At 40.9% G+C, this 16,870-nt stretch overlaps 1 protein-coding gene across 1 annotated transcript in view; it reads right to left on the bottom strand.

Annotated features, from left to right (window-relative positions):
* The window catches only part of malrd1 (MAM and LDL receptor class A domain containing 1), a 351,826-nt gene that overhangs the window by 318,175 nt on the left and 16,781 nt on the right, over positions 1-16,870 (bottom strand). The window contains exons 3-5 of the mRNA XM_072252046.1: positions 11,618-11,764; positions 4,287-4,444; positions 3,080-3,172 (exon numbers count right to left, since the gene is read on the bottom strand). Coding sequence (XP_072108147.1) covers positions 3,080-3,172; positions 4,287-4,444; positions 11,618-11,764 — 398 coding nt within the window. The remainder of the gene's footprint in view (positions 1-3,079; positions 3,173-4,286; positions 4,445-11,617; positions 11,765-16,870) is intronic.

Here is a 16,870-nt window from a genome sequence, read left to right as displayed (position 1 = left end):
ATAATGATGGCAAAGAGACGGAGGCCCTGAGGGAACCACCAACCATACAAAAACACAATCAGTCCTTTGATTGCCAAAACACAGAATTGCAATCTTTTCGATTAACACTGCTATAACTGTTGCACAAACATTTAACAAGTTGGATGAGTGCCAAATTACACAACATAAAAAAAATCCCCCAATAGTCTTATTTCATCAAACACTTTCCAACATTTATTTAGAATAACAAAAAAATCATCTCCCCTGAAGCTTCTGAAGGAACATATTCATTCCTTAGCACTAAAAATTTGAAGGTAATCATCCTTCAACATTTGACAAATTTGCAATGATATAAGCAGAAGCCAAATCAATACAAAAGCTGGAAAACAGTAAAAATAGAAAAGTTAGAAAATAGAGCAGGACATTCAGCATTTGAGAAAGGAGATGGGCCAGCAGTACTTCTTCAGAACATGCCAATCATTCCACAAACTCATCTACAATTGGATATTATAAGTAAAAGAAAAAAACACTAAGTCCAAATTGCTTTTCATTTGGTGAACATTAAAATCCCACCATTTCACCTGGGGATTTTAATTCCAGTTAATATCATAACTTACATAATTTGGAACAGAACTATCAGTCAGCTAAATGTGAATAATTGGATTGTTGATCAAATGGATTCTAGAAAACTTTCTCTGGAATGGTCTTGTGAGCCAGTCTCATTTTCAAAGACAATTAAGGATGGGAATTAAATGCTGGCTCATGTCCTATCAAAGCAAGAGAATATAAACACAAATGTCCCTTTGGTACCTCAGATCACCTAGAGAGCAACACCATCAAGACAGCTTCCTAAATTAATTCCAAGTGAATGCAGCAATGTCTGCTAACCTTATCATTACTTTACTAACTACCACCATCCACCTACCTCACTTCACAAGTGCCTCATGGGTCTGATGTTTGTTTACGATTATTTACAAGAATATCAAATTCAGAAATTAGAATTTAGAAGCCCAGTCATGTATCTTTACTTTTTATTATGTTGTAAAATTGAAAAAGAGAAAATCCACCATCTAGGCTTCATTACGTGAGCCAGAATAATGTGCTTCTGTGATAAAATTTGTGCATGAAGAATGTTGATCAAACATTAGTGAAGAAGCATTGTGCATCTCTTGCTTGATGTCGCTGTTGCACAGATGCAAATAGCAAAAATCCAATGCCTCTCCAAGGAAAGCAGAAACTACTGGAAGCACTGCTTAGAAGACTAAGCCTTAAATGAACTGTTAGTGAGTCTGTCACAAAAGGCACTCATAGATTTAGTTCTAACACTATGATGGAGAATATTACTCAGCACTTCAGAAGAACACCCACAGCAGATCAGAACCTTAATCCTTTTGGGGGTGACAGCCACTCTCTAACCCTTTCCTCCACTGTCCTCCTCTGCTGCTACAACACCGAGTTCATATGGATCAAGGCTCATTTTCTAGCCTTACTGTTGGAGTCCTGGAAGCTCATGATCAGAAGTGCACCTGAAAGGCCCGTGGACTTTCACATCTTCTTTTCTGTGCCTTAGGTCTTACAATAAACTGACGTGGTCACCGTAATCTGAATCAATTTTGTAAAGGTTCACTAAATATTCATAATACACATACATTGAGGCTATACAGAGCCTCTTGCATTTGCTGTATTCTGTAATTCTAAAATAAACATAAGGGATAAGGGAACAGGAGCATCAAACCCTTAAGTCAACTTCAGGCCCTACTTAGATTATGGCAGTTCTGTGCCTTAATAACACTGGTTAACTTCGTGACAAAGTGTAGCGAGAAATTATCCAATAAGCAATCATTGGCTAATTGCTTCATCGCTATCAGTGGGGGAGGGGGAGGGGGAGGGGGAACAAAACCTCTTGATTTCTATTACTCGTTCTTTGAAGAAGTGCTTCCAGGCATCACCATTTAATGTTCACATTATAATTTTAAGGCTTTGTTCACCAATTCTGGCTTCTCTACCTATCATGATAATCATTTTAAACATTCCTCATTCTATTATACTTGGGAACACAAGCATTGCTAATACACCTTCCTTCTTGGACTAATCCTTCAAGACCAGTGATTCTCTCCGGTGCCCCCTTCAAAGTTAATATATTCCTACAAAAATATAATGCTAGAATTGGGCCAAAGGACTTTACCTGCCTTTTCACCTCCTCTCTTACCTCCATTTAGGGTCCCAAACTATCCTTCCAGGTGAGGCAACACCTCACCTGCAAATCTGCTGGGGTTGTTTATTGTTTCCAGTGCCCCCGACGCATCCCCCTCTACATTGGTGAGACCTGTTGTAAATTGGGGGACTGCTTCATTGGACACCATCCACCAAACATTTTAATTTTAATTCCAATTCCCATTCCCAATTCAACATGTTGCTCCTTGGCCTCCTCTCGTCCCAAGATGAAGACACTCTCAGGGTGGAGGAGCAACACCTTATATTCTGCTTGATTAGCCTCCAACCTGATGGCATGAATATCGATTTCTCTTTCTGGTAAAAAATTTCCCTACCCTTCCCCTCTTCTTCTATTACCCTACTCTGGTCTCTTACTATTTCTCACCTACCTAACACCTCCCGTGGGACCCCACCCCCTTCCCTTTCACTTATGATCCTCTGTCCTCTCTCCTCTCCTGTCGGGTTCCTTCCTCTCCAGTCCTTTATCTTTTCCTACCCACCTAACTTCACCTATCAGCTTCTAGCTATACCCCTTCCCCTCCCCTCACCTTTTTATTCTGGCATCTTCCCCCTTCCTCTCCATCCCTGAAGAAGGATCTCGGCCTGAAATATCAACAATTCATTCATTTCTGTTGATGTTGTCTAACCTGCAGAGTTCCTCCAGCATTTCATGTGTGTTACATTACTCTAAATGAGTTCTGCCATAGTTTTGGATAACCACGGGTTTCAGTTGTTTCTTATCAATATACTGTACTGTGTGAATGGGTGTCAGTTACAATGAAATGCATGTGAACCCTTCTTTTAGGTGGGAGCAGATGTGTGATTTAAATGTTTATTATTCAGCAACAATTTCAAAGTAAAAGTTACTATAAATAAATAAAAATACCTGAAACTGACTTAAGCAAGGAGGCAGCCATACTTCTCCTTTGATCCACTGGTTTTCAGTTGGTGTCCATTCTTTCCACAAATTTACTTGTCCCTGCAGGTTAGAGCATGGATATGCATGAAAACAGCAAGGTAATGCTGAATTATTGAACACTAGAATTGTCTTTTTTTTTCCTAATTCTGCTAGATAATTTAGTTTTCATTAAATATATTTTCACACAAAAACATGAAATAATAAATATCAACAATTCTGCAGTGCAGTAGAAAAGGTCTGATACCCAGAGCCGCAGTACACCATATAAACGTCTACATCTGCTACTTTGACATAAATATTAGCCTATTTCTCTTACTGAACATGCAGCTCATATCCATGTTCATAAATTTTGAAGGAATATTACAGATTTATGATCTTTGGTCAGTTTTCTAATGCTCAGTTATTAGAATAGAGTTGAGTGAAATTATCCATAGTAAAGTATCCGTTTTCATTCATATAGCTGGTCTTTTAAACAATTCATAAAAAAACAAGATTTTTTTCCCAAAGTAAATGTGATCAAAGCTGTATTTTGTGAGAAGTATGAGATTAAGGGAAATTGTTAGATGGGGAAGAAATGCCATTTAGAAAAAAGTGCACATAAGCGTCCTATTGAGAGCATACTCACTAACTGCATCTCAGTGTGGGGTATGGCAATTGTCCCATATCGGACCGCAAGGCACTCCAGCGGGTGGTGAAAACTGCCCAGCTGATTATCAGCACCCAATTGCCCACCATTGAGAACATCTACCATAAACGCTGCCTGGGCAGGGCGAAAAGCATTATCAAGGATGCATCTCACCCTGACCATGGACTTTTTACTCTCCTCCCATCCAGTAGGTACTACAGCAGCCTCCGCTCCCACCCCAGCAGGCTCAGGAAGAACTTCTTCCCTGAGGCTGTGACCCTACTGAACCTCACATCACAGCGCTAAGGAGTATTGCACCCATATTGGACTGTCTCAGTACTTTTATATTTGTATGCTGTAGCACTTACTTTTTATTCGCAGTTATTTTGTAAATAATACTATTCTTTTGCACTTCTGGTTAGATGCTAATTGCATTTCATTGGCTTCGTATCGTGCTCGGCACAATGACAATAAAGTTGAATCTAATCTAATCTATTTCAAAAGCTTTGGATTCACTTTTGTTCACTAGTGACCATCATTTTTTCTCACCTCCTTGGTTTGTAACAGTACTGTGAGTACATTTCTGCCATTAATTTGATAGAAGAATTCAAATCGGCAATGCTGTCCTGAGTCGCGGTACACAGAACTGCTAAGGAGAGCAGTTTGTGAAGATGTGATGTTGTTGGCCTCTATCCACACATAATGACCTATGAAAGAAAGTTGCGGTGTTATGTATAAACAGGAGTTATAATAATTCAATTTGCAATAATTGCCTGGAAATTACTATTGATGGTAATCAGAAGAGGCTAATTAGAAACATCAGGACTTGCGTTCAATAATCAGGAATGATGTACCAACTGCTTCGATCCATATTGTAGGAAATGGAGGAATAATTCTATGCACTAAAGAACATAATGCTGTCAAATAGCTTTTAAAGATATTAATATCAACTCTGATGAAAATGAAGCAATTATCCAATGGATTGTTTATTGAATAATTTCTGCCTACATATTGTCACAAAGTTAACAACAATTTGTCACAAAATTTATAATTTCATGAATTATCATGAAATATCTATTGGAAGTTTCTAAATATCCTTTCATTGATCCAATTAGTCAATGCTTCAGAAAAAAAAAGATGCATTCTTTGAGGCGCTCTTCTGTTTTTGTGGATGTCTGCAAAGAACAAGAATTTCAGGTTGTATATTGTATGCATTTCTCTGATATTAAATGGAACTATTGAAATATTGAACAATTGACTCTGTGACTCCAGTTATTTTGGTACTGGAAGACTATTGTCATGAGGCACAGGTCTCATGGCTGAAGGGAGGTTGGTGTATTCAATGCATTATATGATTGTTCTGCTCTTGCCATATCATCAGGACAATGAACAGCACTGACTTCCGAGTACCTCTGAGCCAAGCTCTAAGACTGACAGGGCATGTTGTACAACAAATGTGAGGAGCTCAGGCTTTGTCTTTATTGCTAATTTTACACCCAAAGTAGAGCTCATTGGTTTTCTTAATAAGAGGAGTTATGCTCCATCTTTGCAGTGGTGGGACCAGTCCCTGTTTTAAGTGTATCCTCGCCACAAATATAACAGAAAGTATTGCAGCAGTTGTAACATTGGCAAGACATTTCCTATCACAATTACTCCTGAAAATATAATTACTTTTGTTATAATGAGTACACAATATGTTATGCATGTAGAGCATGCACATCAACGTGATCACAAACCAATATACATATAAACACAATGCATTTAACGGTGTGTGGTGATGCTCTGTTTGCCTTTCTAAAAGCTGTCCTGCATGCAGCATCCACCCTGCCTAAGCATGCCGGGGCATACCTGGACAAGGTAGAAAACTTTTCAGTTTACATTGTGGGCAACATTTTAATTGACTTGAGTTATGAATTGAAATAACAAATGTAGGCAACTTTAAAAAAAATGGTGTCAAGTCAAGTCAAATTTATTTATAAAGCACAGTTAAAAACAACCCATGTTGATCAAAGTGCTGTACGAACCATAACAGGTAGTTAAGATCACAAATACAAGAAACACAGATATAAACAAGGCACACAGTTTAAAGGCATAAAATAAACAACACATGAGGCTAGGCACAAGCCAAAAATCAGCCACAACAGGAAGATTCAAACGCTAGTGAATAAAGGTAAGTTTTGAGCCTGGACTTAAAAGTGTCAATGGAGGGGGAAGATCTGATATGGAGGGGAATGCTGTTCCACAGTCCAGCGGCTACAACAGCATATCAGTGTGTGATATGGAAATTTTATGCTGATTTTCATAATCAGCATCCCAAAATCCATAAGATACATCCAAAAGTACTCAGGGAACAAAATCTTTCCCATCCAGTGTTATTAAAACATTTTCTTAGCTGACTTTAAGTTAATTAGTTTATAGTTGTTCAGTTTATCTGAAAATTTGATGTGGTTAGATGATGACTAAACATTTATAATTTCTATAAATATTGTATGAAGTACCAGTTATACTCTGTTTACCCTTGGTTTGATATCTTTGTCTGGAAATTTATTTTTGGTCATAGATGAGTTATTGTTACTTTATCTTGCTAATAATGAAGAGTGGAAGTGTCAAATTTATCCGAAAGCTGAAAAAGACAATGCTTTGTTTATTATATTAATAGTAAATTCTCTAAGAAAGTATTATTAACCTAAAATATACACACAAAAACTACATTGTTGTTATTATTCTTCTGTGCTTCGTGGCGCATCGGGTGGCAACTTTGCCATGTCTTTAGCATTGTCTGCTCTTTACGAGGCCGAACTGCTAGCTCGACACGCAACCCAGCATGGATGGAAAGCATGCAAGGAGCTGGCCGGATTTGTACCGAGGATTACTCACCTCGAAGTCTGGTACAGATGAGACTCCACCACCAGCCAGCTAAAAGCTACATTACCAATGATTTATTAGGTGTGCCTATTACAAACAACACATCTTATATTAAAATATTATTCTTAGATTAGAATTGTGTGCATTTTCAGAAATCTTGCCTCCTGATTTTCTACTGTCTTTGCAGCCTGGAACAAATACTTGCTACTGAGCCCATCAAAATTGTTTACCATGCAATAAGATCATGGCTAATCTTTGATTTAACTTCACTTACTGGGCTTTGTCCTGTATCCAGTAATGTTCTTAAATGACAAGAACTTACCAATTTCACAGATAAATTAACAATTAACCTACCATTAATTAGAGTTCATGGAATAGAGTTACAGAATTATACTATTTTTATATACGGAAATGTGTCCTGTCTTTATTCCTGAAATAACTAACTCTAATTTTTAGGCATTGCACCTTAGTCTGAAGCTCCCCAACTAGGTAAATAAATTCTCTGTATCAATTCCATCTATTTCCTTTAATATCTTGATAGACATGACAGAAGTTTGGGTGTTCAAATCTACTTAAGAGCCCTGAGCACAATATCCTAAGCAGCCTGCACAGTCTCCAGCCAGTTAACAGGAGTCACCTGATACTTGTTTCCAAGTCATCAGCTGCAACCCAGCTCTCATCCACAATCCTTGTTCACTCATACAAACCAGCCTACTGCTAGCCTTCAGTTACCTTGTTGTCTTGTCATGTTAAGTATCTGTTCCCTCTTGTTTTGTTGCCCCTCGTGGCTTGTTATTTTGCAGTTAATTAGTAAAGTATCATTTACTGCTCAATTTTCTCCACTGCTGTGCGTCAGGGCCGAGCCTCCTCTACATTTCCTGACACAGATGTGTTCTGAGGTAGTGCTACATTGCCTGAAGTGCTGAATGCCCAATCAAATGTTATGCTCTGGCCCTAACAACTCCTTCAGATACCTGCAATCTGAAAGAAATACGTGGAAGAGCAGCAGAGGAGTGGGTTGCCAATAGTGATCACCTAACCAGCTACACAACTTTAAAACAGAAGAGCCGAGAGATGCTGGAATCCAGAGCAAAATTCATACTGCTAGAGGAACACAGCAGGCCGAGGGGCTCCTGATGCAGAAACCTGACTCGAAATGTTGACAATTCCTTTCACCACATATGTGCTCCTTGACCTGCTGAGTTCCTGCAGCAATTTGTTTTCTTTATCACCTAATGAAAAACAGACTTCCTGTTCAATGAAGCTTGGGAAGTTTGTTTTGCTCAAATGTTCATATTTTCTGTATTACAACAGTACAATTCAGAAAGTTCCTAACTATAGTGCAAAGGTTCAGAAGTTGTGAAAGATGCCATCTAAATTACCTCTTACTTCCAAGCTATTGATTAATCAATTAAAAAATCTTTTGAATTGAGATGTAAGGAAATGACCAAAATAGTATCAACATTTTACTTTGCAGGCCAGAATTAAACTGCCAAGGAAATTACCTCCTTTGCATCAAATTTAAATGTAAATGTCTTATAGTCTATGGTCTTATGGTGTAAATGAATGTGGGTCTAAATGAACCTGATATTTGCTCTGTCTAGGAATTCTGCTGCATGGTATCTCAGTGCAAAACAATCTGCCCCGTTGGAAGTGTCTAAGCAGCAGCAGAGACAAATGGTGTTCCAGTGGGAAACATTGTGATCATTATGTGGTTTTTTCAATAGCCTGTTCAAAATGGTGACTTCTATTAAAATCTCCCTGGTGATGGTTTAGTCTTTAACAGTGTGCCTAGTACTGAACCATTCCATCCAGGAAGATAAATTTGCTGCCCACCAGCTGCTGGAATATGATAAATAGCAGCGGTCCTTTCTCAAGTACGCCATCTGCCATACTGGGGATGGTACAGTAGTGTAGTGGTTAGTGTAATGTTTTTACAGTGCCAGTGACCTGGGTTCAATTCCTGCTGTCACCTATAAGGTAAGGATGATATCGAACAAGATCTTCCCATCTATGAGCCTCTTGATGTGTGTGTCACTGAAGAGCAACGTGAGTTTGAATGCAAGTCATTCTTTCAGGGTGTACAAGCCTAACTTTACAAGTACTTGGTGAAGACTGACAGAAGAATCAATTTAGTGGTCTGCACTTGTACAATCAAGCCCCCTGTGGTATGTGATGCTTCCAATGAGGTGCCACACAAGAGCTGGACAAACAAAATGAGAGAACTTAGGGTTGGTGCTGCTACACTGGCGTTGATGCAGGACCTGTTAACAGACAGAAAACAGAGACCAGAACGAAGGGTCTCGGCCCGAAACGTCGACTGTACCTCTTCCTATAGATGCTGTCTGGCCTGCTGCATTCCACCAGCATTTTGTGTGTGTTCCAGGAATATAGGGGTGATTTGCAGGTTGGAAGAATGCTGGTGTGCCATCGCTGTTTGCAGGCTACAACGAATATCTGGATAGGGAGATATATCCAAGCGTGTTGTGCGGAGCATAAAGGGAAGCTTCAGGGAAACACATACAGGCTAAGTGAATGGAGCAGGATATTTATTTTTATTTTTTATTTAGAGATACAGCACAGTAACAGGCCCTTCTGGCTAACAAGCCTGTGCCGTACAACACACCCAATTGCCATACTAACCCATAATGTGTGAGGAAACCAACGTGGTCACCAGGAGAACATACAAGCTCCTTACAGATGACAACAGGAATTGAACCCAGGTCGCTGGCACAGTAAAAATGTAACGCAAACCACTACACTACCGTACCATCCCCAGTATGGCCAATGGAATGTAATGAGGGAAAGAACCTTATCCATTTTGGCAATGTAAAATAGAAAGGTGGTATATTGTTTCAAATGGTGAGGGACTGAAGAATGTTGGTGTTCAGAGAGACCTGGTACATGAATCATTGAAACATAAGCAAGTGGTAGTAAATAGTGAGCAGTTAGAGGTTATTGTAAGAGAATTTGAGGACAGGATAAATACATATTATTGCAATTACACATGAGACCACATCTAGAAGGCCATATGGAAGTCTTGTCTCCTTAAGAAAGAAACAATGTATTTATGAAAGGAGGAGTGCATCAAAGGTTCACTGGATTGGAACCCCTGGGAACTTGTCCAATGGAGAGGGATTGAGCACACTGGGCCTCTGCTTTTGAGTTCAGAAGTATGAGAGGCGATCTAGTTGGAACATGCAAATTTCTTCCACGACTATACAGCGTAGATGGCAGTATGATATTTCAACTGCTGGCTGTTTTGGAATGGGGATCACAATCTCAACATAAGGTGGCAGCTATTCAGGAGCTAACTGAAGTGGAAAAGCTTCACGCACAGGATAATAAGTCAGAAATCGATAGACTTAAGGAAATCAAAAGATATGGGATTAATACCAGAAGGAGCCACAATCTTATTGAATGGTCCAGTAGGTCTGAAAGGTTAAGTGACCTACACCTGCCTCTGTTTTTTATCCTCATGGCTTCCAGATCCTACAATTTGTGACCTGGCTTCAGTCTGTCAAACAGCAGAGTGGGGCAGAGATTAGCATTGCTGCCACGTAACTCCAGGAACCAAGTTCAAACCTGAACTGGGACACTGACATGTTGGAGGAAACTGGAGCACAATGGATAAACTCAGTGCAGATTTTATTCAGGCAAAGGCATGTTGGCAAGGTTTCAGCCCGAAACGTCCGCTGTGCTTTCTTCCATAGATGCTGCCTGGCCTGCTGAGCTCACCCAGTATTTTGTGTGTGTTGCTCAGATTTCCAGCATCTGCAGATTTTCTCTTGTTGGCAAGGTTAATTGGCCACTGTGAATTATATCTTCACGAAGGTAGACGGAAGTTTTCTTGGGGGTGGATGGGGTAAGCTAATGTAAAAGAGGGAATTAAGTGAGAGAATAAGACTGATAAGATTGCTCTAAGAGTGGTTATAGACTTGTTTAGGCTAAATATACATTGTGAGAAAATATGAAAGCTATCAAGGGAGACTTGAACAGGTTTTTGACAGGGAAGGGGAGTTTACGTGGCCAACATTTATCATTGGGCTCTTTGCAATTAATTAGATTATTACTGTATCAAAATATAAACCATGTCATATAACTTTGAAAAAATGTCATCTGAGCACAGTGTAGTTTATAAGACCTTGTTGGTTATGCATAATCTGATGGACTTTAGCCTTGCAGGTAAGGGGAAGTCATGACAGGACATAAACTAGGCCCAGATACAGACTGGGCCTAGTTAATGTTCTCACATGACTGATATCAATTTTCCCAGAGGAATTTTAACATCAAATATACACCGCTTGTAATAGAAACAGAAGTTGCTGCATTTACGTATGTTTGGCAGGTTGGGCAACATCTGTGGAAAAAGAAAAAAAGTTAACTTTTCAGATCAGTAACCTTTCATCAGAACTGCGAAAACCTTCAGAAAAAAAGATAGGTTTTAGTTGCAGAGAAAGTGGAGGTTTTACTGACGATTGGAAGGAGACCAAGAGAAAATGAATGACATGGACTGAGCGAGGGTGAAGAAGGTTTGTTACTGACAGATTATGTACAAAAGAAAGTGCAAACAGAGCAAAAGTAGAGAGAGAAAAAGAGAAAAAGGGAAAATGCATAATGGGAGAGTGGTGAACATAAAAAATGTTGGGACTGAAATAAAGGAGAATACTGGGAAATCTGAACATGTCAGATGGCATTGATGAAGAAAAAAAGACGACTTATTTTCAAAACTGACTGAACATTATAAAAAAGAAAACATGTAGGTGCTGTCATTCTGAGAAACATGCAGAGAAAATGTTGCGAATTCACAAGCTGTGCTTCCTGCATTTTCTGTCTAACTTTCAGATTTGCGGTTTCTGGGATACTTTGCTTTCTGATTGCATTGAGATGTCCTTGTTCTTTAGGTCTCAACTACACATTGCGAAGCCAAGTAATGAAAGAAATTGTCAGGGGCTGACAACACACAGTTGTTTATTACTTATATACTTAAGGCCTATGAATTGTAGTTGACTTACCCAATGAGGATTCTGTGCTGTGGTCCATCAGTGGTGCAGAACCGATGCCAGAACTATTGCCTGACTGAATATGTTGCCATGCCACAGAACTTTGTACCTCCTCAGAGTGCCACCCACACAGATCAGCTTCAAAATCACAAGCTGGATCTAAAAGAAAAATGAAGATAGAGAAATTCACCATGTCAGCCTAGCGAGAATGCACGATATACCACCAGCAAGATGCACTGCACTTAATCATCCTGAATACCCCAATAGTCCCTCTAAAAGCTCTAACCTTCAGATTATGGGAACACCATAACCTGAAGGTTCTCTTCCAACTCACACATCATCCTAACTTGGAAATCCTGAAACTCTGGTACAATAGCATTATGAGAACTACCCTTCAGCAGAAGGGCTGCAGTGATTCATGATCATGGCAGCTAATCATCACCTTCCTGAGGCAAATGGGGGTGTTCTGCCAGTGCCGCCGACTGACAAAATTTGAATAAATACACATGCCGACCTTTCCTGAATTTGCTGTTATATTTTCACAGGTAAGTTTGAGAAAGCTTTCAGAGTTGAGCAGGCAAAAGCACCATAATTCCTCTATCCTAGGTTCCCAACCTGGGGTCAACGAACCCCTCGGTTACGAGTGTGGGTCCGTGGCATAAAAAGGTTGGGAATCCTGCTCCATGAGGAGGGGAGATCTAAAGAGTTGAGCTGCAATGGCCAGAAAACTCTCCAATGGTAGAAGGATGTACAGGAAGCTTTCTCTCCAATGATGTCCACTCATAAGCACACTGCACTTTGGAAGAGGTAAAAGGTAATAATGCTCTGATTATCGCTCAGCTAGTGCAGCAAACAGTCATTGACAAGTGGGCAGTAACATAAATAAACTGAACAACACACACAAAATGCAGGAGGAACTCAGCAGGCCAGACATCTTCTATGGAAAAGAGTACAGTTGACGTTTTGGGCTGAGAATAGAGGTTACGTCTACAGGACCAGTGTTCTGTTCTGGGTGTCAGATGTGGGACTTCCAGGAGCCTCCCAGCCTCCCCGATGGCCATGTCTGTGCCAGGTGCATCAGGATGCAGCTCCTCAGAGGCCGTGTTAGGGAAATGGTGCTGCAACCGGATGACCTTCAGCTTGTCAGGAAAGTAAAGCAGCGATAGACAGGAGCTACAGGAAGGTAGGCACACCAAGGCTACAGGAGAGGTAAATGGGTGACTGTCATGAGAGGGAAGGGAGAATGTCAGATAGTGAAGAGCACACCACTGGCCATCCCCCTCCACAATAAGTACTCCATTTTGAGTACTGTTGGTGGGGTGACAACCTACCTGGGGGAAGCAACAATGGCCGTGCCTCTGGCATTGAGTCTGGCCCTGTTGCTCAAAAGAATAGGAAACAGAGGATGGCAGCAGTAATAGGGGACTCTATAGTCAGGGACGAATGGGCGATTCTGTGGGCGCAAAAAGGAAACGTGAATACATGAATGATAGTTTGCTTTCCAGGTGCCAGGTTCCAGGTTGTTTCTGGACGTGTCCACAATATCCTGAAATGGGAGGGTGAGCAGCCAGAAGTCGTGGTACGTACTGGTACCAATGACGTAGGAAGAATAAGAGAGGAGGTCCTGAAAAAAGAATACAGGGAGTTAGGAAGGAAGCTGAGAAGCAGTCCTCAAAGGTAGTAATCTCAGGATTTCTGCCTGTGCCATGTGACATTGAGGATAGAAATAGAATGAGATGGCAGATAAATTTGTGTCTGAAGAACTGGAGCAGGGTCGGGGATTCAAATTTCTGGATAACTGGGGCCTTTTTTGCAGCAGGTATGACCTGTACAAAAGGGATGGGTTGCTCTTGAGTCTGAGAGAGACCAATTTTCTTGCGGGCAGATTTACTAGAGCTGTTGGGAGTGGTTTAAACTAATATGGCAGGGGGATGGGAACCAGTATGATAAAGCTGAGGATGAGCCAGCAGGTTGACAAGTAGATGATGGGTGTAACATGAATGTATGGAAGGACAAGCTAATAACTGGGTACAAATACAGGCAGAGCAAAGAGTTAAATTGTACCACAGAGGCAAAATTCAAAAGGGCAAGGAATACATGACTGAAGGTGCTATATTTAAATATGCATATCATTTGGAATAAAGTGGACAAACTCGTGGCACAATTAGAGATTGGTCAGTATGACATTGCGAGCATCACTGAGTCGTGGCTGAAAGAAGGCGATAGTTGGGAGCATAACATCAAAGGATAGACTTTCTGTCGAAAGGACAGGCAGGAAGGCATAGGCGGTGGTGTGACTCTGTTGGTAAGAGTTGGAGTTACATTTTTGGAAAGAGGTGACATAGGGTCAGAGAATGTTGAGCATTTGTGGGTGGAGTTACAAAATTACAAGGATAAAAAAAAAATTATAGGGATCATATATAGGCCTCCAAATGGTAGCCAAGATGTAGGGTTGAGATTGCAAAGGGAGTTGGAAAAGCTATGTATTAAGGGTATTGACACAATTGTAATGGGGGACTTTAATATGTAAAGGGATTGTGAAAATCAGGTTGGTGTTGGATCACAAGAGAGAGCAGTGATGCTTCAGTACCAGACAAACTCAATGCCTTCTATGCACGCTTTGAAAGGGAGAACACAACTACAGCTATGAAGATCCCTGCTGCACCTGATGACCCTGTGATCTCTGTCTTAGAGGCCGAGATTAGGCAGAAGGTCCCGATGGAGTTCCTGGTAAGGCTCTGAAAACCTGTGCCAGCCAACTGGTGGGAGTATTCATAGACATTTTCAACTTCTCATTGCTACAGGCGGAAGTTCCCACATGCTTCAGAAAGGCAACAATTATACCAGTGCCTAAGAAAAATAAAGTGAGCTGCTTTAATGACTATTGCCTGGTAGCGCTCACATCGACAGTGGTGAAATGCTTTGAGAGGTTGGTCATGACTGGACTGGACTCCTCGCTCAGCAAGGGCCTGGACACATTGCAATTTGCCTAGTGCCACAACAGGTCATTGGTAGGTGCAATCTCAATGGCTATTCACGTGGCTTTAAATGACCAGGATAATATCATGATGCTGTTCATCACCTATAGCTCAGCACTTAATACCATTGTACCCACAATCCTGATTGAGAAGTTACAAAACCTGGGCCTCTGTACCTCCCCCTGCAATTGGATCCTCGACTTCATAACCGTAAGGCCACAATCTGTGTGGATTGGTGATAACATCTCCTCCTCGCTGGCGGTCAACACAGGTGCACCTTAGGGGTGTGCACTTAGTCCGCTGCTCTCCTCTCTCTAAACTCATGACCATGTGGCTAGGCAGATCTCAAATACAATCGATAAATTGGCTGATGATACAACCATTGTGGGTAGAATCTCAGATGGAGACGAGAGGGCCTACAGGAGTGAGATATGCCAACTAGTGGGGTGATGTTGCAGCAACAACCTGGCACTCAACGTCATTAAGACATAAGAGCTGATTGTGGACTTCAGGAAGGGTAAGACAAAGGAACACACACCAATCCTCATAGAGGGATCAGAGGCAGAGAGAGTAAGCAGTTTTAAGTTCCTGGGTGTCAAGATCTCTGAGGACCTAACTTGCTCCCAACATATCGATGCAGTTATAAAGAAGGCAAGACAGTGACTATACTTCATTAGGAGTTTGAAGAGATTTGGTATGTCAACAAATACACTCAAAAACATCTAAAGGTGTACCATGGAGAGCATTCTGACAGACTGCATCACAGTCTGGCATGGGGGGAGGCAATTGCGCAGGACCGAAAGAAGCTGCAGTGTTGTAAATTCAGTCGGTTCCATCTTGGGTACTAGCCTACAAAGTATCCAAGACATCTTCAAGCAGCAGTGTCTCAGAAAGGCAGTGTCCATTATTAAGAACATCCAGCACCCAGGGTAGGAGGTACAGAAACCTGAAGGCACACACTCAGCGAATGACGAATAGCTTCTTCCCTTCTGCCGGCTGATTCATAAATGGGTATTGAACCTGTGAACACTACCTCACTTTTTAAATATATATTATTTCTGCTTCTTGCATAATGTTTAATATAATTCAGTTCTACTCAATATACATATATGAGAATTTATTTCTTCTTCTTCTATGTTATGCATTGCATTGAACTGCTGCTGCTAAGTTAACAAATTTCATGACACATGCCAGTGATAATAAACCTGATTCTGATTCTCATTCTGAATCTGAGACTAGCCAATAATATAAAGCAGGATACCAAAAGTTTTTTCTGTTATATAAAGAGTAAAGGAGAAGTGATAGTTGATATTGGACCGATGGAAAATGATGCTGGTGAGTTAGTAATGGAGGTAAAGAAATGGCAGATGAACTTAATAGGTACTTTGCATCTGCCTTCTCTGTGAAAGACATTGGGAGTGTGCTAGAGGTCCGTGAGCGTCAGGGAACAGGAGTGAGTGCCATTGCTATTACAAAGGAAAAAGTGCTAGGAAAACTCAAAGGTCTTAAGGTGGATAGGTCACCTGGACCAGATGGACTACATCCTAAAGTCCTGAGAGAGGTTGCTAAACGGATGCATTGGTCATGATCTTTCAAAAAACACTTGTTTCTATCATGGTCCCAGAGGACTGGAAAATCGCAAATGTCACTCCACTCTTTAAGAAGGGAGGAAGGCAAAAGAATGGAAATTATAGGCCAGCTAGCCTAACCTCAGTGGCTGGGAAAGTCTATTATTAAGATGATGTTTCGAGGTACTTGGAGACTAATGATAAAATAAGTCAAAGTCAGCATGGTTTCTGTGAAGGGAAATCTTGCCTGACAAATCTGTTAGAGTTCTTCAAGGAAGTAACAAGCAGGGTGGACAAAGGAGAGCCAGTGATGTCATCCACTTGGATTTTCAGAAGGCGTTTGATAAGGTGCCACACATGAGGCTGCTTAACAAGATAAAATCCTCTGGCGAACAGACGAGCTACTAGCATGGATAGCTGCATGGCTGACAGGCAGGAGGCAGCGAGTGGGAATAAAAGGGGCCTTTTCTGGTTGTTTGCTGGTGACTAGTGGTGTTCCTCAGGTGTCAGTATTGGGACTGCTACTTTTCACATTTGGGTAATGGAATTAATGGTTTTGTGGCAAAGTTTGCAGATGATACGAAGGTGGGTGGAGGCGTAGGTAGTGCTGAGGAAGCAATGCAATTGCAGGAAGACAGACAAATTGAAAGAATGGGCAAAGAGTGGCAGATGGAATACAGTGTTAGGAAATGTATGGTCATGCATTTTTGGTAAAAGGA

This window comes from Mobula birostris, chromosome 3 (genome assembly GCF_030028105.1).
Source record: "Mobula birostris isolate sMobBir1 chromosome 3, sMobBir1.hap1, whole genome shotgun sequence".
NCBI classification, from domain to species: domain Eukaryota; kingdom Metazoa; phylum Chordata; class Chondrichthyes; order Myliobatiformes; family Myliobatidae; genus Mobula; species Mobula birostris.
This window is presented reverse-complemented; position numbering and strand designations above follow the sequence as displayed.